The 23,758-nt window shown below is 34.9% G+C and overlaps 1 protein-coding gene across 1 annotated transcript; it reads right to left on the bottom strand.

Annotated features, from left to right (window-relative positions):
- Nucleotides 1-1,075: 1,075 nt before the first annotated feature.
- Nucleotides 1,076-13,681, bottom strand: LOC125075005 (fatty acyl-CoA reductase wat-like). The gene is made up of 11 exons (XM_047686541.1): nucleotides 13,449-13,681; nucleotides 9,246-9,420; nucleotides 8,480-8,570; nucleotides 7,853-7,975; nucleotides 7,295-7,419; nucleotides 6,440-6,598; nucleotides 5,691-5,800; nucleotides 5,008-5,075; nucleotides 4,421-4,616; nucleotides 2,896-3,076; nucleotides 1,076-1,955 (listed from the first exon to the last, which is right to left on the bottom strand). Exons 2-11 carry the CDS (start codon nucleotides 9,413-9,415, stop codon nucleotides 1,568-1,570), a joined length of 1,611 nt encoding a protein of 536 aa, XP_047542497.1. The 5' UTR covers nucleotides 9,416-9,420; nucleotides 13,449-13,681; the 3' UTR covers nucleotides 1,076-1,567.
- Nucleotides 13,682-23,758: the final 10,077 nt, after the last annotated feature.

A 23,758-nucleotide genomic window follows, 5' to 3' on the forward strand; every position in this document is an offset into this window, starting at 1 on the left:
GAATTCCATAGAAAAGTAAAGATAATTAAACCTTAGATTTATATTATAGCGCTTGGTTCAACCCTGAGCAGTGCGCGTGTCGAGGAACCTTGACCATTTTCTGACGTACCTACTTAATTATCAAAGTCCATTAAGAATTAATTTTAGGTAGTTATTAAAACTAATGGATAATTCGGCTCTGTTAACTAACTCGTGTATTTGATTATTGATTGTATTTTAATGTTAATATACTGTAATAATAAGTACAAAGTTTACTAGATGCTTATTTTTTAAATAATTGTTCCGGTTTGAAGAGTGAGCCTGCGTAACAACAGGCACAAGACATAACATTTGTAGTGGTCGGTGGCGTATTGGCGATGTAAGGAATGGTGACCACTTATCATCAGGTGGCCAATTTGTCCGCCAAAATAAAAATTAAATACAATATGGACATCACACGAAAATATATTCAAATTAATAAGTAATTAACAAAACCATAAATTAAAACAAAACAGGGAATTATTCAAATTAAAACATTATTTGAAGGTTACCTATTTATTTTCTATTTATATTCTTCATGCTGACGGGACGCAAGATCTACGATTAGCATAATTTTCTACAGAAAATTATAATGTTGGAAAAAATATCAAGTCATGTTGTTATTATTGTGGGTGTTATATAGTCTTGGAATAAGGGAATTCATCGAGTCGATCGACGTCAAGGAGGAAAAAGATGTGTATTTTACGTTATATTTAAATAAGGTTACTTAGCAGTAGAGGATCGAGGAAGATCACTGTTATTATTAAAGATATATTTAATGTAAAATTGCCTTTTGGTTTTGTCTTCCAATTTTGTTTTTTTACACACCAAACAACGATTTTTTTCTAAATTAAGTATTCTCATCACGGAATCGTTTTCTCGTTGTGAAGGGAGGATAGGGTACTGCTGGTTTTTTAGTAGGTATTCCGGTGGACCAGGGTTCACTAGGCGTCCTGGTTACCGGCGAGTCCCACATACCCCCAAACACGACACTTCAGGAAGTGCGTTCAACGCAATAATTGACTAATATAGTTTATTTTTAAAGAAAATAGATGTATAGATCATTAATATATATTTATTTATAATATATAATTAATTATTATTTACATAAATTATATAATTATTTACTTAATGTATTATATAAATTATTTACTTAATGTGGAAACTCTAACTTTATGTTCCTGTTTAAATGATTTTATCTCTTACTTTTTGTTTCCCTTATAAAAGTAAAATAAATAAATACAACAATATTCCAATTAACTTATATCCACTTTCCACTATCCAAACGATACCAACACTGCTATAATTAAAAATGTATTAAATATCTTTTAACATTATCTTTTCTTTTTGTGGCTTTTATTTTTAAAGGCACAGATTATTTCGCCAATGTCACGTGCGTTTTTTTTTTCAAATATTCAATAACAAGAACGTTGAATTGACATTACGTAATGCCATGCCATACGTCAAAGTTGTTTATTTGTGACAGAGAGACGTCAAATAATTTTCGCTAATATCGTTAGTTAATTTGTACGAGGAAAAAATGTTAAGTTTAAAAATATACATACAAATATTTACAAATCATACTGATAGCGAAATATATATATAAAATTACGCCGGAAGTTAATTTGTAAAGCGCATATAAGTACAGTGGTAGTATAATATAGTGTAATATCTTCATAATCTTTTGTTTCTTTAAAGCGTACTCTCTGTTTTTTCCGTCATCTTTTATTAAGTATTTTATAACTCCGTATGACCAAATGAACCCGGCTTCGATCATATCAACGGAATACATGTCACAGTTGTAAATTATTTTGTCTGTTTTCGACAAGCCGTTGTGCAGACGCAGCGTGTTCGCATCCTCGAATTTCCATTCGTTGTTTGTGAAGTATGAGAACATTGACGAGAGCTTGTGTACCGATCTGTATAAGGTAAGGAATCTGGAAATTAAAAAATGAAGTTTATTAGCTTCATTAAATTGTCCAATCTACGACTTCTAATGCAGATTTAAATTTACATTGCACATGAATACCAATTTCTATCCATTTTAAATCTCGATACTTAGATTGTGATGCTGTTAGGTAGAATCCAAACAATATAATTAAACCAAAAGTACGGTTAACACGTCTATGAAGTTACAATTATAATTAAGACAGATATCGGTCACGGCTAGGGTTACCAGGCGTCCGGATAAAGCCGGACACAGTTAGGCTTTTTGATTGCGTGTCTGGCCAAAATAAACGGTGTCGGGCATGTCCGCCTTTTGTTAGGTTTATACATGTTGTTATTTCGGAAACTATATACATTTGATTATATGTATATTTCATTAGAATTTAAAAAAATTGGTAATAATCAGCAAAGCTTGATTTTATATACATTTTTTTTATCGTACCTAATAATATTGAGACTTAAAATCTTCAATAATGTACCCTAGATTTTACCGGCTTTTGTACCCAAATGTCCGGCTAAACTGGCTGGTTTGTCCGGCTAATAGGTTTGGCGACCTGGCAACCCTAGTCACGGCGACCAATCTCAAGGTAGACCAGCCCAATACGCTAGACATATCATAGTGCCTAAGTGTGTGCATCAACACAGGTGCGCTCTTCACTTTTTCTTCGTGCAGTGGAACTTATGGAAGACTATACGTGCTTTCCGGGGCTGAGGAGCGTACATGCTTTCAACTTCCACACTCGTCGGCCCGACTTGGGGTTTGATGATGATGTTTGATGATGATGTAAATATTTTACAATTGTCATGATAATTAATGTACGATAGTTCGTGTTGATAATGGTACATTCGCAAATTTCAACAAGTCAATGGCCTTTTCAATGTATCTGAGATTGGTGCGTTAAAACAAACTTTTCGGCTTTATATGCTTACCTTGCTTTTTTTCCAACCAACATACAACATCCGTCGATGATAATCGCAGGAATGTAATGAAAGAGCACCGTTAGTATAAAATAAAAGAACTTGTTTGGAGTCACTACGGCGTTGCAGTACCATAATGTCTTCGATGATATTATAGTCCTTGTTTTAATTTGCAAAACATCACCTATTTCCTCTGAAATAATTCAAAGACATGTTACAACAAACGCTTGACTGTTTCTTTTTTCAAATTGAGCCATAATCGTCCGCATTAAGACTTAAACCTGTACTGCTGGAATAGACTTTATTTTGTCCGTGACAATCCTTACTATTCTGTGTTAGTTTGCGTCAGGTTTTCACGATCGAAGTTTCTGAATCAAGGTAACTAAGTTTTCTAATTTGTAGTACCGTAATGTTAAAATAAATTTTAATTGTTAACTTTACAAAAGTTCAAATCAAATCAAAAAATCATTATTTGGACAAAAGTTGATAATTAAGGAATTATTACGATAAACTGACACTTTGATTTGCCTTGCTCCAACCCTACCGTGCTAGATCCATTTATTGTACGCCGTCTAAGTTAGCTTTTATTGGTAAATCTATGCAAGTACATCTGAATAGGTACTAGCTCTAATAATCATTTATTCTGTGTTTCGAAAAAGAGTTGTGAATCAGTGTATTGTGTTATTAAGGCACAAGGATTATACGTATATAGGTTTTTATCCCATGGTCGTCAGCGAGCTGAGAACGTATTAGCATTAGCATTAGCAGCCCGTAAATGTCCCACTGCTGGGATAAAGGCCTCTTCTCCTTTGAGGAGAAGGTTCATATTCCACCACGCTGCTCCAATGCGGGTTGGCGGAATACACATGTGGCAGAATTTCGTTGAAATTAGACACATGCAGGTTTCCTCACGATGTTTTCCTTCACCGCCGAGCACGAGATGAATTATAAACACAAATTAAGCACATGAAATTTCAGTGGTGCCTGTTCGAACCCGAAATCATCGGTTAAGATGCACGCGTTCTAACCACTGGGCCATCTCGACTCCTGAGAACGTATTGAATAAAAAAAACTACTGATTCGAAAAAGTAAGGCGCCAGTCTTAACCGCCACCTAAAACAGCGAAAGATAGCGATAATAATAAATGATAAAATATTTAAACCATTTAAAGGAATCCATCGGTTATTTACAAGAATATATTCTTTTAGTGTCACTGTTTATCGGCAGAGATAAAATACCCTCAGGTAACCGGCAACTTTTGCACGACTGTCTCACTGTTCTGATAAAAGATTCTTTGTGGTCATTTTCTACAATTGGAAACTTAAGAGCCCAACGACTGAGGGCTATACAATTTTCACTCTGCCGCAATGTTTACGAGCACAGTTGAGCTAGTCGTAGAATTCTCGGACATCAAAGAGCTACAGTAGTAGTGTAGTAGTTTTTATATTCCTGTTTTCAATGTGAGTAAGTCATATTCACTCAGCTCAGCAGTCAGTTTCATTAGACGCTCATAAATAGATTACATTAGACAACTTACTCCAAGTCATTGGATTTCTTATTCCACTGACTGTATAAATAATTGTCTCGCGCTCCCCTCTTATGTGTCTGTCTTGTGTCTCCGCCGCTGCGGTTATTATGACATTGCTAACGATGTCCACAGGCACAAAGTCGATTTTAATATTATTATCAGCAATAATAGTACGCATGACGCCTAGCGAAAGTCCAAGAATCATCTAAAAAAAAAGAAAAACAGCAATCATAATACACATAAAATTTTAAGTTACAAGGACAACTTTTTTCTAAATATTTCGCTATTGCTTGAGCCTTATTATAAGATATTGCTCAGGTGCGAGTTAGTTGATACATATGGCAAAGTTTCATTCGACAAATGCAAATATCCTCACGATAATTCCCTTAATGGCTGAATATGATATGGATTATAAACACAAATTAAGCACATGAACACTTAGTACCGAGTTCTTCAGTTATTTTGGACATGGGACTCTTTATCGGATGGTTGAAGTAACACAGGGCAAATCACATTTAACCTAAAAAAATGAACTTTAGTGGCAGAATCGTGAGCATCACGCTATCGGCGCTTAAAATACCATAAGACGTACTCACCCCGCTTGCTCCATATACATTTTTATCGTCCAGCCACCCGAGCATTGGTTCCCTGTACGCAGATATCACTGCAAAGAAATGTTATAATTTATACTAATGTACACTCAGGTCCGGCTACTGAATTAATTGCTGAATATATCTAAATTTGTTTACGGAATAATTAACACGTAATGTTCGGGTGATTTTGTGATGTCATATCAGATCATAGCTAATGAGTATCTAACTGATGCGATTTCCCCACCTTCTAGGTTGGTTGCCGGCAGGAGCCGATGGAAGCATACATAGGACATACCACCAGAACCACGATCTTCGAATTTTCGAAATGATGAGACAGGGACTAAAAATACGATTGTTTTAATTTGAGCAATGTTTTTCCTGATCAAGCGGGTATTCGTATTTGACCATTTAAACGACCCATCGGTTGAACTTTTACTTATTGTCAGAGCTTGCTTGGATATGTTCCACACACTGATCATATATTTTATCGTCAGACAGTAATATTTTGTATCGTGTTCCGATGAAGGGTGTATGAACTAGGTTAACTATAGGCACAAGGGACATAACATCACAAAGTTGGTGGCTAATTGTCGTTGCAAAAAATTTAGGTAACGATAATTACATTATTGACACTAAAGTACAGGGGCGTCCGTCCGTCTCATATGATAAAAATCTCGTATATTTACCAATAGCCGGTCGAACAATGCATATAGGTAAATCTTCCCCCATGACTCTCACTAGTTCTTCACCGATTGCTTTCGTAAATGTATAAGAATTTGGCCATTCGTGCAAAAATCTAAAAGTTACGATTTTAATGATTAACTCAAATCGAAGACACAATGGAACAAGGTTTGATTAGTTGGTAATTGTTTATTTAGTATGTTTTCTATACATAAGAACTGCAAGAGTATTCACTTATGTAATAATATGATGTAGTAAAAACTCCTTCGAAAAGCGCTACATCTTCTGGTTCAACATATACGCTTTGTGTTTATTGGTTGAGTAGTCTTTTAAGCCAAAAACTGTCTCATAATTTATACGTACACACTTTTTGAGATCGCTTTAATCCTGTTGTTCATATTTATGTTAATAAAATATTGACTTCGTTGTTAATAAATGGCGTTAGTTGTTCTTTAAATCGCGCTATAATTGTCTAAATTTATTATTATAAGTATATCGTCGTTCAAAATAAATAATGAGTTTGCAATAGATAGTTTCATTCTTCGTCTAATACTTGTGTTGAGTTATCGTATTAAAAGTAGTTACTTTTATAATTCACTTTAGCACAATGTACGTCTTAATTTAAATATCATTCGCTGGTATACTTTATAAAGGGTCACTGTACCACAAAATAAGTAACCCTAATAATAATCGGGTATTCGGACTTAAAGAATGAATGCTCGTTTTTGGTAACAATATTAACAAAAACACTCACGGCTTCATCATAGCATTGAGTTTTTCTTCGTCCAAGTTATTAGCTAGTTCTATCATTGTTTCAGGAGGAATTGGACTTTTGTAGAAATCTTCTCTTACATCTCCTTTTATACGACTCCTTGTAGCGTAACTATAAGCTGTAGATACGTGGACTATCGATCTGGGAACATTTGTTAAATTAATAAACATGCATAGTTTTTATAGATAGAGATTTACTGATAACAGCGCCTAGGGTGTTAATTCTGCTAACAAATTGTCAATCTACATTCTATCATTATTTTCTTGGTGGGCTTCGTGCAAGCCCATCTGGGTAGGTGCCACCCACTCATGAGATATTCAGCTGCCTAGCAGCAATACTTGGTATTGTTGTGTTCCAATTTCAAGGGTTAGTGATACAGTGTGACTACAGGCATAAGGGACATAACATCTTAGTTCCAAGGTTGGTGGCGCATTGGCGTAGTAAGGGATGCTTAATATTTCTAACAGCGCCAATGTCTATGGGCAGTGAAGACCACTTAACATCAGGTGGCCGATGTGTCGGTCCGCCTAGCAATTACAAAAAATACGAATACAAAAATCCAGTTGCAGTTTGGTTGAAGTTGGATCAAATAGAACAAATGATTCAAATATTCCATTGTCTGTCCCATTTGCAGTTGAAAGTAAAACATTGGATTTTGAAGTGACTACGCAAAAACCTTCAGAAAAAGTATAAAACCTCTCCTTACGGCCTCCATGGTGACATGGCTTGTTCAGCATCGGAATTAAGATTCAACGTAATACTAGCTTTGATGCGTCCTGAATTGTATAGTAACTATTTTTAATTCTTATTTGTATTTTAATAAGATTATATATTAACTTTAAGTGTTTGCAAGCTTGGGCTAGTCTCAGAATATCTCGAGTCCCTTTGATGTTGATGAAAGTCGCCGATTTCATGTTCTCCCGAAAATTCGTAGTGGCTGCTGAGTGGATTATTACGTTGACCTGTATAACATTGAATTTAGGATATAAAACTACACAAGAAGTCTAAAAACCTTATAATTCGATTAACATTGAATTTTTACGTAATCAATAGATACTAGTCCTTTGATTATTGTGCTTAAAAATATTGGAAGTACACTAAAAAACATAAATTAATAACTAAATAACTAATAGACTAAATAACTAAATAAAAAAATTTATGCACTGATTGTGTCCATAGAGTTAATTCTTCATATAATTCCAGTCTATAATGGTGAGTGATATTGGAGTCCAAACGCAAAAGCAGCCGGAAAGGAAGAATGAACTGCACTAACCACCCTCGCCATGCCGGCCCCCAAGATATCTCTTCATATGTCGTTTGAAGGAAGGCTTTAGGAGGAGATATAGCGTGTTCTACTGATAAACTAAATAACAATACTTTCGTAAAATTTGCTACCTCATCGGAGAGCTTCGCCCAATTCTTTTCATCAATACCAAGGTTATCTTCACAACAGTCACCTTCTATAACTTGAAGTTTTTCAGCAAAATTCGGTTGTTCCTTAAGAAGTTCTTCGAAAACCTAAAATTTAAAATGTTCTGATAGAACTTTAACGTGATATATGCTATTGTTTCCTGCATCAAATATCTCATTGGATTTTGAGCTCAGGTATATCCCATTAATAGTGTGATGTAAACCTAATGTGTGAACCTCAAAAACTTCTTCGGTAAAAATATAAAATAACGCCAAAATTTATAAAAGTAAAATGTAAAAAAAGGCACGGGCAAATGTGAGCCCGTGATGGATGTTGTAAATTAAATTAAAAAAAAAATATCAAAAAATTGAGAATATTAGTCCTTGTATTAAAGAATCGGTCTAAACAACATCATGGCAGGGTTAGAACATCGGTAAAGTAGACCGATGTTGGCAATTTGACAAATAATATGGTTAGGGAATCACGTAAAGCCATGGATACCGCGCTTAATATTCGCATCGGATCAGTGAGACATACACGCAGATCTTAATTTTGAATAGTTAGTTGACTATAAACATATAAATATATAAAAAACTAAGATTATAACGTACCGAGTCATCCAGAACAATTTTAAGCCTGTCTTGAACAGACCTTCCCTTCTTAACTCGGAGCAAAATATAGATTTTCTTTATATTCGATGATCTAAAAATTGAAACATACTTTATTTATTTGTTAAGTTAAAAATTTTGGATACTTTAAGGTACTTATACCCTCTTAGTTATACGTTTAGTGAACCTGATGAAACTTTATTATCAATAGAATTTACAAAAGATTTTCAAAGTTACAAAATTTTTCAAAATTATTCATAACAAAGTCTGCTGTAAATATACAAAACATACGTTTTTAACATATCTCCTACCAAAATGACATAATTCAAAAACCGACAAGACACAAATGTATTTCGGTATTAATGCTTTAAAGATGTATGATTGTTTATTTCACGTATATTTTGCCGAATAGTGACGTATAGTCTAGCTTCTCCGTCTTCATGTTACACACTTCCGTCCCTTTACTCGAAATCAATACACACAATCACTTTATTTGGTCGGAGGGTTTTGTGCGTCTGGGTAGGTACCACCCACTCATCAGATACTCTACCGCAAAATAGCAGTACTCAGTATTGTTGTGTTCAGGTTTGAAGGTTGGTTGAGCCAGTGTAACTACAGGCGCATTGGTGATCTAAGGAATGGTTAATATTTCTTACAACGTCATTGTCTATGAGCGGTGTCACTTACCATCAGGTGGTCCATTTTCTCGTCCGCCTACCGATATCATAAATAAAAACCATAGATTGCAGGTAAGCAAGAAGTTGCTTACCTTAAGATTTTCTCGATCATATGTTTGCCAACAAATCCCGACCCACCAGTTACAAAAACAACAGCGTTGTCGTAAAACTTCTGCACTAAAGAGTGTCCGCTTAAAATTTCCTTCTTAATTTCATCATTCACTCTTTGAGCTTCTTCTTCTATTTCTTCGATGGTCGTCATCTTATCTGATAGAATATAAATAACTATATAGGTATGAAACGCTTTTGGTTACCTATAAATCGAATACACAAGATAATTATAGTGAAGTGAAGTTCTTGGTCGGATATCGTTATCAGTACCACGAGTTCCTCGCCTAAAACATACCACATATGCCCTAGAACATGTTTTAGTAATCAAACTCTATTTACTTGAATATGTGCAAAATATAACGAAGTATCTCGAGCATCGACATCGACATATTCCACAATTCTTATCCTGTGTTTAAAAAAGACTCCGATTGCCTATCAGCGAGTCTCATCCAAGATTAAAATTACGTATTTTATTATGATGTTTCTTGATACATTTGTCTTTGATGAACCTATCAGTGAGTGTGTCACCCTTAACACACATTTAAATAAATCAAGGTATTAACAGTTGCTTCTCAATATATATTCTATAATGTTATGTATGTACGGCGAAATATTAATTGTGAGAAAATATGATACTCATAGCATTGATACAAGGAACAAACACAAACTTATTACTCCTTTTACTCGACCGCATAGAATCACTAACTCGTTCGAAGGGCAATGTATACGGTTTTATTCAAAATGTCTTTGTTGCATAATTAAAAAACAAAACTGGAAATGAACGCTTTTGCGCAAAAGGTTATTGTACAGTTAGTGAATTCATGGTTGATAGCACACCTTGGGAATGAAACGGTCCCCTTTCGCTTATTTCTTTGTGGTATTGAATACATGTAAACTATCATTACATTACATAAACAGTCTGTAAATTTCCCACTGCTGTGGCAGAATTTCGTTGAAATTAGACACATGCAGGTTTCCTCACGATGTTTTTCTTCAACGTCGAGCACGAGATGAATTATAAACACAGATTAAGCACATGATAATTCAGTGGTGGTACCCTGGGTTTGGAAAAGAAATCATCGGTTAAGATGCACGCGTTCTAACCACTGGGCCATCTCGGCTATATAACGTAAACTATCACATGTTGACAATAAAAAAACCCACAGAGTTTTGAACCAGTTCTTCCCTAATTTGACAACCAATAAGAAGTGTAACTCAGTGATATTGAATAAAGGAATTTGAATTGAATATTGACTGTATAACATGACTGGATTTTTAAATGTTGAAAAAGAGAACTACTGAGTTTCTTGCCGGTTCTTCTCGATAGAATCTACATTCCGAACCGGTGGTAGCTTCACTTAATATAGTTTGTTAAATGACGATTCAGAAGTGCTTGTAAAAGCTTACTTGAATAGAGTATATTTTGATTTTGATTTTTTATTTAGTAAGTGTAACTATTAAATAAATAATGAGATGATTCGTTATTGTCAGTGCATGGTAGATTTGCTGAACGGTTGAAAGCGTTGAAGCTTATACTCTATTCCAACCGTTAGAGGGGAAAAGCCAAATAAACAACATTTGACAGCAAACTGACGCGATATCATTGGTCGAGAGCTTGATTAATCTGTGATATTCACTATGGATTTGGGAACGTCGAAGAAACTGTTATTGAAATTTCGGAAGTAAAATTAAAGTAGAAATAAGTAGTTAAATTTAAATATAAAATAGTATTGAATGATAAATAAAGATATATTAATCATAAACTCTTAGTAGTGGACAATATTTAGAGAGTTATTAGCAAATCGCATGAAATACGTAAATCTAAGGTTTGTTTATCTTTGTTCCTACTTCGATTGGTATAGGATATACAGTTTGCCATATATATATCGTTTTGTACCCATCAAATCGAAAATAGTCTCAGCAGTCCATTGTTATACTAACCGACGGAGTTGCAACGTCAATTAAGGTCATATACATATTCGTCATGTCGTAAATAATTCTTAAAAGTCAAATTTTAAAGTCTTCTTAAAATTAAATTCAATTTTACATTAAAAAAAAAAAAACTAAAAATAAACACTGATGTAAATAATATAACATAATACCTAATAACACTATACCACAGTACCTATGCTTAAAACGAGATTACTTATATGTACATTATATAAATATGTACCTCATGTAAAATAACTACTAAAATATTTATTTAACATTAAATTACCTAATTTAAATACAATACATATAATATAAATTATCATAAATAAGTGCACACATACGTATCACATACATAACCTATAAAAAAAAAAAAACAAAACAACCAATTTAAAACCAACAGATAGTTTTAATACAATTAATAGCAAAATAATTCTAACATAAAAAGTTGCATTAAAACATGAAGTGAACTAAAAGGCAAGTAATAAAAGTAAAATATTATCAAAGTATATGAAATAAGGTTATCTAACATGAATTATTCCAAGACTAACAAAAAAAAAAAAGACACAAAACAATAAGCTTCAAATAATATTAATGATAAATAGCGTTTTTTATTAACGTTAAATATATCAACATTACTATAATATTTATTATAATTAGCACATGCTCTTACCAAAAAGCGATTTTTGGAATAGTTAGTTTTACAAAACGGGACATAGAAGGTTTGTTTTGAACGGGCAGAGGCATGTGGACGTTTGATATAAATGTTGTTAGCTAAGTACATTGAATCGATATAGTTATTTATAATTTTATAAAGAAAAACCTGATCTTTGCATTCTCTGCGTTAATATTAAGTTTATTAACAGAATTGGACCCAAATTTGCGCGTTAATCTTCTAATAAATTTATTCTGTACTTTTTCGATAGCCTTAATATACTTTGAATATTGTGGATTCCAAACAATTGAAGCAAATTCCAGAGGGGGGGTTATGTGGGGGTCGAATACGCAATAAAAAAATGTCTTTTTCAGCGTAGTATGTCACGGGGGATCTTTACGCTCACGCTCCGTGCAAAAGTGTCACGTTGTTGAAGCGGAGGCCGCGAAGCGTTAGGAGGTGAAGGATCTCCGTGAACTCGATAGTCGAGGAATCCCTTTTAGGTCCCATTACGGCCCACTCGTGACAGGAGGTCGAATACGCTTAGTATATAAATATAATATGAGTAATTAATAAATGATGACGTAAATAAGTAATTTATTTTATTATTTAAGTTATTAATTGTAATTAACTTAATCTTTATGCACGATCTTAATGATTGTCGTTATTTTTATGTAACTTAATATTATGTGCAATTATATTAATTTTAAGTAATTTCATTCAAAAATGTTATATTGTCTCCTTCGTATCGAAGGTCCTGGGTTGTTATTTAATTTAAATTTGAAAAATTGTATTTTTAGCCTTAATTTAACGAGGTCTTAACAATACAAATTTCCACCTGATTCCTTATTGATAATTTTTTTTTCAGTTGCTTCGAAATAAGTTCCTAGTTGTTATACATTTTTGGAAAGCTAAGAAAACGGTAACGTTTTAAACGACCTGCAAGACTAGTTTCACGAGTTTTGTTTGTTTTTAAGGCATTCTTGTCGAAATATACTCAAAAAATTATTGAAATAATATCGTTTACCGTCTCGAATTTTCTAATTTGAACCGACAATTCTTGTTTTAATATAGATAAATAATCACTGTTAAATCGCTTTTATAAATCAGAAGAAAAAATGTGATTTAAATTAATAACGTTTTTTAAATACATTTTTGAAGTTGCATTTTTGACTTATTTTAAAAAAAACGTGAAATATCTAAAATGGTTCACTTTTGCATAAATGCACATGGGGGTTAAATTATCGTAAATAGTCACCCCTATCAACTCTTAACGGAAATACGTCGAATTAGCAATAACCCTGTATATAAAACTTAGTGTTAGGTTTTTGTGGAAGCCCGTCTGGTTTGATACTTAGTCTATGAACTGATCTGAAGCGTGCGTGAGCCAGTGTAACTACAGGCACAAGGAACATAACATCTTAGCTCTTTAGGTTGGTTGGTTGGTTGTGCATTGGCGATGTAAGGATTGGTTAATATTTCTTGCAGCGCCATTGTCTATTAACAGCGGTGACGTGACTTACCATCAGGTGACCCATTTGACTATGTGGCCCTTCCAAATACTTAAACAATTAAAAAAAATATATATAGGTCACATTACCTGAGTAATATCTTATTTGCTTTATATGTGAAGAGTTTCCGAGTCTTAGCACCGGTGTTAGGTAATTTATATTATTATATTGAAACGTACCAAATCTTACAAAGCAACTTTAAGTATATCTTGAATTGATATTCACTTGTTAACCTATTGCAAATATATTTATATTTTACTAATATTAGATTTTTGTCACAACGCAAATCGCCGATCTAGAACACAAATAATCGAATAAGACACCTTCACCCAAACAAAACGACTAATGGTGTTACTGAGTAGTCAGCGATACGAGGCGCTGACCCAGCATATGTGACGTCAGTCGGTGCCTTCGATACGAAAAGCGATGGCTTAACTTCACTATAGCACTGACATCGTCCGAGTGTACCAGAACAGGCCCAATAGTAATGAGGATCTTGGTTTTCGATCAACCTCTGCTCATAGGTATTCTATGGGATGAAACCCGAATGTGAAACGTTTGAATGTGATAAAATCAAAATTAAATCTACATATAAAGTCGTATCAAAATGGCGTACACCGTACAGCCGTAGTTGTCAACATTTCACGAGTGAAATGATTTGAACGTAAAAAATATGTCATCTAAAAATTTAAGCATGACAATTTAAAAATAAGTAATAAGCGCTTGTATATTTCAAGTTATTCATGTAAATTGTTATCAGACGGTGAGAAATCTCGAACACTGATTTTATTCAGTTAAAAAACGTTAAAAAAATTGACAATGATATACGGGGCATGATTACGTCTTTACGATAATCATAAATGCGAACGTAACTCCTTCTGTCTGTCCGTTGCTCTGTTCCCATATAATTCAACCGAATGTTTTGAAATCTGGTATGAAGGAAGCTTGACCTCAAAGGTAGGGCTTTTATGCCTCACACCTTCAACCTCGAGCGAAGCAGCGGGCGATAACTTGTTTCTGATCAAAATAAATAATATACATGAGACAGACTGTCAGACCACTGATATTCTATAGGCAAACTCATCAATTTCAGACAAATAAAAAAAAATTACAAAATAACGCTGTAATTTCTTAGCGAAGTAGGAACCTAATGAAATTAATCGGATACATATTTTTTTATCTCATAGGTAGACTGATGGTAAGTGGTCACCACTGCCTACAAATATTTATATCTATTATAAGAAATATTAATCGTGATACGAGGATACCGTACAGTGTTGTGGACGGCAGCGAAACTCGGGATGATCCGCCCTGATAACTCGCTGGTTCCAGGTGGAAGCTAGGCCGAACAGAGACCGTCTAGGGTCAGCGGAAGAGCAAGCAAGTAAGTAAGTCAACCGTTGGACGTAACGTAAGCATAAGCCAGCGATCCCATGATGGCCTGCAGAGCGGGCGCCTAGTTTTTTGAATACGTTTTTCCAATCAGATAAAAAAGGCTTCAAAACTATTAATCGTAATTTAACCCCCTTAATGTCGAAATAATCCGTGAGTAACAATATTTTCTGTTTTATCTACACAACACGAATACATTGTACTAAAAATATATTCTAAAATCAACCATTTTTATATTTTACTTTACAAACTTTAGAGCAGATTTTTTAAATTTGCTACATATATTAGATATTTAGGAAACAATGTGAAGGAATAAATATGTTTATTGTCTCTGCAATCAGAATTATGTTTCACTTCCTTAAAATAAAATTAATCCTAAATTCCATAAGTCAAATATTTTCTGGCAAATTTCTTCTAAATAAAAACCGTTCATAAGTTGAAAACTAACACGAATTTTTTGGGCGTTCGACTAACAGCGGTTCCACTGGAACTTACCGTTACTGAAAAGGACTGTGTATTTGTTTCATATCGTGTACACTTTACAGGAAAATTAAAATTACACTGCAATGTTAACACATGATGAGCGTCGAGCACACGCGAAGCTGATTTTACCTGCCATGATTTATTACACAAAATTTATATACATAGGTATATACTTTATTCGTTTAAAAAGATAACTTTTTTATAATATTAGTTTTCGGTTATTAATGGTATATATATAATTTTATTTGTATTATGTCGGATTTATTTTAAAAATTACGTTCTTCTAACTAAAATACCTGTTCGTCCTAAATTAATGATTTTCTTATCCTTCTTCTCACTAAAATGAAACTCGAGTCAGGATTCGGAATAATGGTAAAATTGGCAATGATTCAATCAGATTAATTTTCGTTTATAAGTATATTACAACTTTGTGAAAAAAAAAAACAAGGTTGAGTTGATTTGGCAAGACGACGTTCCGTAGAGTTAAAATAAGTCGCACAATAATAATTATTGCATCTTGGTGGTAAAATATATAAGTGCTTGGTGTCTAGGCGGGCTTTCAAAAAACCCTACCACCAACTATTCTTCTTTTTTAAAGCCTTAAATAATTATTTCAGTTATTTAGTAACTTACTCAACGTATAAAAAGGTTCTCGAGATTTTTCTTAAGGAAAAACGTCCTTAAATATAATAGTTTCTTTGTCTGCCTGTGAGACGCTGGGATATGTAGCAAGTGGTAAAATACAATGAAACACATTTTGAAGATTTACGAAAAACGATTTTAACGACTTTTACAATGAACTATGTATGTTCTAGGCTATTGTTCGTTCCATTGTTAACTTGAAGACATTTGATTCTAATAGTCAAAGATAAATACTTACAAATAACAATAGGCATTTACATACGTTAGGAGCCGAGATGGGCGAGTGGGTAAATTCTTAATTTGCGCTTATAATTCATCTCGTGCTCGGCAGTAAAGGAACACATCGTAAGGAAACCGACATATGTCTTATTTAATGAAATGTATGTCCATGTGTATCCACCAAAACGCATTGGAGCAACGTGGCTGAATTAGCTCCTCAAATCTATAGGAAGTTTAAGCCTATCAGGGATATTTACAGACAGGTTGATTACACATGTGTGTAGAATTTCATCCGACAGTGAACTCACGAATGCCCGCTAAAAGGAAAAGAGTTGGTCAGAGAACACGTCCCCGAGGAATACCAAGAAATTTAAATGCATTGTCATTCATAATGTCACTAATTTTCCTACATATGTGTTCAACTAAATAGTTTTCGAAAAGATTAATATGCTGACAAAATATCTACAATGTCTTAGGTTCAAATTTGTTCTTTTACGATTGAAATACTAAGCCGCTTCTTCTTCCATTTCCTGTGTTTTTTGGCATTGGTTGGTGGACGAGTTTATGGACCACCAAATGATAAGTGGTCATCACCGCCTATAGACAAAGGCGCTGTAAGAAATATTAACCATCATCTATGCGCCATCAACCTTGGGAACTAAGATGTTATGTCCCTTGTGTCGGTGATTACACTGGCTCACTCACCCTTCTAACCGGAACTCAACAATATAGAGTACTGTTGCTTGGCGGTAGAATATCTGATGAGTGGGTGGTACCTACCCAGACGGACTTGCACAAAGCCCTACCACCAAGTAAAGTCCTGTTTTTCCTTTCATTCATTCCTCATCTAAATTTTAAGAATTTTCTTGACACGTACAGGCGTGGCGATATTTGGTGAAGATCTCGGGCGTGATAACCGCCATGCTAATCAGCGAAAGGATGGTGCTGGATGGAGATGTTCTATTTCTGCACTTATGTAGTCATGTCGCTTCCCTGGAGCGGAAGGGTGAGGAGAATACCCGCTCCGCCGAAAAAGACCCGGGAGTCTGTGCTATGCGAACCTTCTTCCCCAGCTGTAAGCGTCACCGGAGGTATCTCTGTACCCCGGGCACCCCTGTAGCCTGCCGGCCCATAAGCTTGGTTTTACGGTAGCTTGCGCGAGCGAGGCAATAAGGCGAGGTGTTATACTTTTAATGAAGGTTTTTGCATTACAACTCCAAGGTAATTAATGTGTTCATTTATAATTTTATTTCAAAAATATTTAACTTGAACCCAAATAATTATAAAAAAACTGATTTACATACACGTATTTCTATTTATGTTGAATGGCGTTCGGAATTAATACATATATTAGTAGTAATTCATACAACAAAAGAAAAAAAAAACAAAATTAAGTATTTGGTTTCCATAATCTTATACAAATTTACTTGTTTTTTCAAACTAACAATGTGAGTTGAAGACAACATTTCCAAGTTAATCCGACTATTAACATTAAAAAAATAATATATTAACTATTCAGGTCGGTAATCGGAAGATTACCGACCGGAACAAACGAGTTATAGATATCCGGGAGTTCAGTACCTGTGGGGGGTTCGTCAGGGATCTATTCTTGGTCCATTTCAGTTAATTATTTACATAATTGACTTATCATATCTCGTATGAAACAAACATTAGAGTGAATTTACCAATATCATTAATGTGTTAAATAATAAGACGTCAATAAATGAAAGTCATCATATCCATCTTTTAATTGACCACCGTTGATCCACACAAATCGCTGTGTATTCGATGACAATTCTCTGCACTTCTTTCACCGACTTGAAATCGAGATGGTAATCTCATTTGCTTTCCCTAACAACACGTTATACATTCTGCTTTTATTATGTCGAAGGAACCATCATATGAAAAGCAATTTACCATGCCATTCTTCATCTTGTTCATGTCGTGAGTGTTGATGTGAGCTAGCCTTTTGTGCCATAATAGGCTATTTGACTGGTTTTTAAAATGCATTTCATATTATTTAGTAGAGGTTAAGGAACCCAATAAGGTGTTTTTTTTTTAATTCTAGTATATATTTGCTGAAAAATATCAAAATAAAAATTCCATGTTTAAATAGCGCGCGGAAACGTTTCTTTGACAATATGGCGCTGCAATGGGGTCGGTGACGTCACTTGCCTGTATTGTAATCTGTGGCACATATGATCCACATACAGGAGGCAAACGAGGTTAATAAGCAAGTGACTTCATCATAAGCCCGACCAATCAGGAGCATTTTGTGTCACAAGACAAACGTTTAAAAAAACGCATTTTTATTTATGGATTTTTGAATAAATTAATTATTATTTTCAAATTTCGTTGATAAATAACCATTTTCAAACTCATAATATATACGGATTACAATAATTGCCACTTTATTTTTCGCATTGTCAAATAGCCTATTGTCCGATAGCTGCAAGAGCTGCTTATGTGTAATTCGGTGCCCACAACTTCAGTTTATAAATACCATTAGTTAAATCAGCTGTCGCAACTAAAGCTTTGGTTCTGTCATAAATATAACAATGCTTTTCATCACATAACAGTGTTACCATTCCTGATAAGTTCGCTAACTGCCAACAAGTTTGTCTTCTAACCAGGCATGCATAGTAAATTCTTCACAGTTGTATCATATTATAAAATTTAAAATAATTTCCTCATCTCCATAACAATTAATTAACATTATTGATTCGTTATCTACGACAATTAATGGTAAACACAGCGTTTAGGTTCATGTTTTTTGTTCAATGTTTGTTCACACTCATAGGCGTACTCGCACTGCTGTCGACGTACCCTCTTGTTAAACTTGCCGTTATGAACGAAAAAACAGAAACTGGTTCCGAAAATATCCGGTGTTTTTACATTTATAACAAATAACCTCATTTCTTATTGTAATTGTCACTGAATTGTTTGTCGTAAATGCATCGGCATTTTGTTTCGGCTTCCCTTTTTCTTAGAATTTTTTCTTTTCAATAATTGCAGCGTCACTAACTTCGCGTTCATTTGAAAATCCCTTGTGAAGCGATTTTAATTTTATGACATCAGCAGTTACCGGAATCGCTGAATGTTCTGTAGCCACTATCATAAGAGAATGAAACGATCGGTCCAACCTGATAATAATAATGAACCCCATTCGTCAGTGTTCGTAAATCCTGTGCCATTTAGCCGTTGAGCTGTTACGATAATTTATGTGCCATAGGTAACCATCTAGTCACAACTATCCAGTCTAATGGAAATTAAATAACCAAGTAAGGTTATCTCCTCTCGAGAAACCGGAGTCATCAAACATGGTTTTCAATGCCATTGAACTTTCGGTATTTTTATGTACACGTACAATGTTGCCTTTGTTTTGCCATCTTCTACTGGCTTAATTTCGATACCGGCTGGTGGTTTGATGTACTTTATGTCCATTCCGTTTTTAGCAAAACACCACTCATCACAATTCACCCTGCTTTTTAACGTCGCCACACTGGCTATATACTTCGAGTTATTAGAATCAAACCAACGTCGAAGATCGCGTTGAAATCCGATGTTCTCCATTTTTTAAGATGGATAGAATGAGACATTTTATCATAAGCTTTAGAAATATCTGTCTACCTGATACGCCTAATTAACTTCGCATTATACATGAGTTCAAGTTCATAAAGATAAGTGATTGTTTTTCTATTAATAAATTTTTGTTCTGATCAATAATTATAATATTAATGAGTTCATAAAATACGAGACGAGATATAGTATCGCTAACAAAAAATAAAATAGAGTAAAATGAGTAATTTGGACATTTCATCGTAAAGTTTAGGTTAGGTTAGTTAATTCCGAAACCGACCGATTGGTTGAGCATGTCCAACAAGCTGCAGATTTCGTGCTGCAGGAGATCCCATTCGTAGATATTGTAATTCTTAGCGATTTTAACGCCAACCATGCTAAATGGCTCGGATCACGCACTACCGATCATGCGGGTAGATCTATTTTTGACTTATCTTTATCATATGATTTGACGCAACTGGTCACTTCGCCAAAGGGAATACCGGATGTAGAGTATCATACACCTTCCCTGTTGGACCTTCTGCTGACTTCTCATCTAGATGACTACCAGGTTACCGTCGATACTCCTCTGGGAGTGTATGCAAACTATCAATGTTAATTTATCTCTTGAGTCTGTTGAATAAATAAACTGTTATTATTATATTAAGCAATCGGTCACCGCACGCTTAGCTCCACCGCCTCCACCCCTCCTGCGGCCCGCTAGTCGCTTGCTGATCGGCAGAGAGCGCGCACGTATTCACGGCAGCCATTTTTGATTTTTATCAAGTCGAGATGTAATTTTTTACCTAACTTCGTAAGGTCATAATTTCAGCGAATATTACTGTTTGGGAAAGTGGATTAATCTTGGAGAAGGGTGAGTTATTTTACATTTATTCATATTAACTTGCAATATCCAATCCCTTTTTTGTAATTTTCTTAGCAACAATATTAACCTAGAAATGTATGTGTAATGTAATATGAACCACCGGCATGTTTTGAATATGGACTAGTGGTCAATATTCCAAACAGTCACTTACCTATATTTTCAATTAATTGTTTTAGGATGGCATCTACTAATTCTACAACCAAAGGAAAGACCAGACAAACATGGGATAAAGATATAATGGCAAATGCAATAAAAGATAAGCATGGGTTTTTTGAAAGCATCCAAAACATATGGAGTACCCAAAACAACGCTTATACGCTTATCAAAAATGGAAGACCAACCACTTAGTGACGTTACGAACCACAAACTTGAAAGAAAATCGACTTTGCCGAGTGAATTGGAAGCTAAATTATGCTATTATATTCTAGAAATTTAAAAATGTGGATTTGGTCTTACGAGCATCAGATCTTTGGTTTACCAGCTAGCGGAAAATAATAATTTAAAGCACTCGTTTTCGCTGGATAATGAATCTGCAGGAAGATCATGGCTGAGGTTATTCCTAAGCGCCACCCTAACCTATCCTTTCGCCATCCAACGGGCACATCAATTGCTAGAATGAAAGGATTTAACAAAGAAAATCTCGTTTATAAACGAGATTTAGAATTTAAAATGCCGAAGAAAACAGTTCAAAAGAAAAGAAAGATCTCAAAAGAAAGAAAGTCGTCGTCTTCGAGTTCTGATAACAGTGATTATTCAGTCAATGATATTACAGATGAAAGTCCTGATCGTTCCCAAAATGGTAAATGTTTGTATTGTAATGGGCTTTTTTCTTAAGACGTTAATGGAGAGAAATGGATCCAATGTGCATCATGTAAGCAGTGGGCTCATGAAGACTGTGCTGGCATAGAAGATATGGTTGATTTCTATGTGTGCGAATTGTGTCCCAGTGATTAGTTTAATCATAGTATTGGGCTGATTTAATTTTAGGAAACATGTCCATTTTTTTAAATAATTTTGAAACCATTTTGCTATGGTCCATATTTGAATCCATGTGGTCCATATTTTGTCCATTTTTTGCAAATACATAATAATGTCAGATTTTAGAAAATGTTGATTATTTCTAAGCTGTTCAAGTTTATCAAGAATTCTAACAATTGTTTTTAATACCAAATAATTAAGTATCGAATTTTTATTATTCTGAGTTTCACAAAATCCTTACGGTGGTCCATAATTGGCGCACTTACTCTAATACGTCCTGCCCAGTTAGAGATTCTCACTTCGGGCCGTGTTTAGCTCATATCGGTCAAGAGCACATCAATATCAGCGTCACGCGTTTTTTTTTCATCAACTACATTCTTATTATAGGATGACTTGCTTTTTGTCCAACCAACACGTAACATAGCAGTGTATATGCTTATAATTATATAATGCTTTTGTTGGTACACATATCCTTCATTAATTATACACAATATCTACAAGTTTCCAGGTTATACTGAAAGTATTCACCCATTATCTATTTATATTTTTTTATTTAATAAGTAGGCGGACCGGCTGCAATGGGCCATCTGTTTTTAGGGGGTCACAACCGCCAATAGACATTGAAGCTGTTAGATATATATATATATAACCATCCCTTACTTCGCCAATGCGCCACCGACCTTGTGAACTAAGATGTTATGACCCTTGTGCCTGCAATAACACTGGCTCACTCACCCTTCAAACCGGAACACAACAATACCAAGTATTGCTACCTTGGTTGCAGAATATCTGATGAGCGGGTGGTACCTACCCACACGGGCTTGCACAAAGCCTTACCACCAAGTACAAAGCCCTACCACCAAGTAATAAACAAAATAATCAACTCTTTTTGGTTTACATTTACATTACATTAGCAGCCCGTAAATGTCCCACTGCTGGGATAAAGGCCTCCTCTCCCTTTGAGGAGAAGGTTTGGAGCATATTCCACCACGCTGCTCCAATGCGGGTTGGCGGAATACACATGTGGCAGAATTTCGTTGAAATTAGACACATGCAGGTTTCCTCACGATGTTTTCCTTCACCGCCGAGCACGAGATGAATTATAAACATAAATTAAGCACATGAAATTTCAGTGGTGCCTGCCTGGGTTTGAACCCGAAATCATCGGTTAAGATACACGCGTTCTAACCACTGGGCTATCTCGGCTCATTAATTTTTAAATTTATGAGCCGAATTGGTTACAATAATATATTGTAGATTAACACGTTACACAATAAATGTCTATAAAGGAAATATCTTTATTTCAATATTTAAAAAAACTTATGAATAAATATTGAGGCCTTAACTATATACAAATTAAAAAAAATGTTACTTTACAAATCATGACCACGTGGCATAGTAGCAAGAATGCTAGCATTATTTGCGGAATGTTATAAAATTAATGTACATTAGAACGCCGAATTAATTGGGACCGGAGTCGATTCGGATAATCGAAAATTCGGATAATCGGACATATACTGATAATAAAGATAAACAAAAATTATAGCAAAAACAAACCGACTTCAAATTAAAGACTATTCCAAAACAAATGAATATGCACTTAAAAGTAAAAAAAATAATTGCGTATTCTTCTAAGAGTCGTCACGAACCGTCTCGCCAGACGACTTGACGAGTTCCAGCCCCCAGAGCAAGCCGGCTTTCGATCAGGCTACAGCACCGTAGACCACATCCATACTGTTCGGCAGATTGTGCAGAAGACCGAAGAGTACAATCAGCCGCTGTGTATGGCTTTTGTGGATTACGAGAAAGCCTTTGATTCCATCGAAACCTGGGCAGTGCTCGACTCATTGCAGAGATGTCATATCGATTGGAGATATATCGAGGTATTGAGGTGTCTGTACAACGCCGCTACAATGACTGTCCACATCCAGGACTGTAAGACGAAGGCGATCCAACTGCGCAGAGGGGTGAGACAGGGGGATGTAATATCCCCGAAACTGTTCACCAACGCGTTGGAAGACGTCTTCAAGACGCTGGATTGGACTGGATATGGAGTCAATGTAAACGGCGAGTGCATCTCACACCTTCGATTTGCCGACGATATCGTCATCATAGCAGAGTCGCTGGAACAGCTAACCGAAATGCTGCGTAGCCTAAGCGATTCTTAAGAATTCGCTTGGGATGGGCAGCATTTGGCAACCTTCGTCAAGTCCTCACGTCGTCTATACCGCAATGTTTGAA

Source organism: Vanessa atalanta, chromosome 29 (genome assembly GCF_905147765.1).
Source record: "Vanessa atalanta chromosome 29, ilVanAtal1.2, whole genome shotgun sequence".
Lineage (NCBI taxonomy): Eukaryota > Metazoa > Arthropoda > Insecta > Lepidoptera > Nymphalidae > Vanessa > Vanessa atalanta.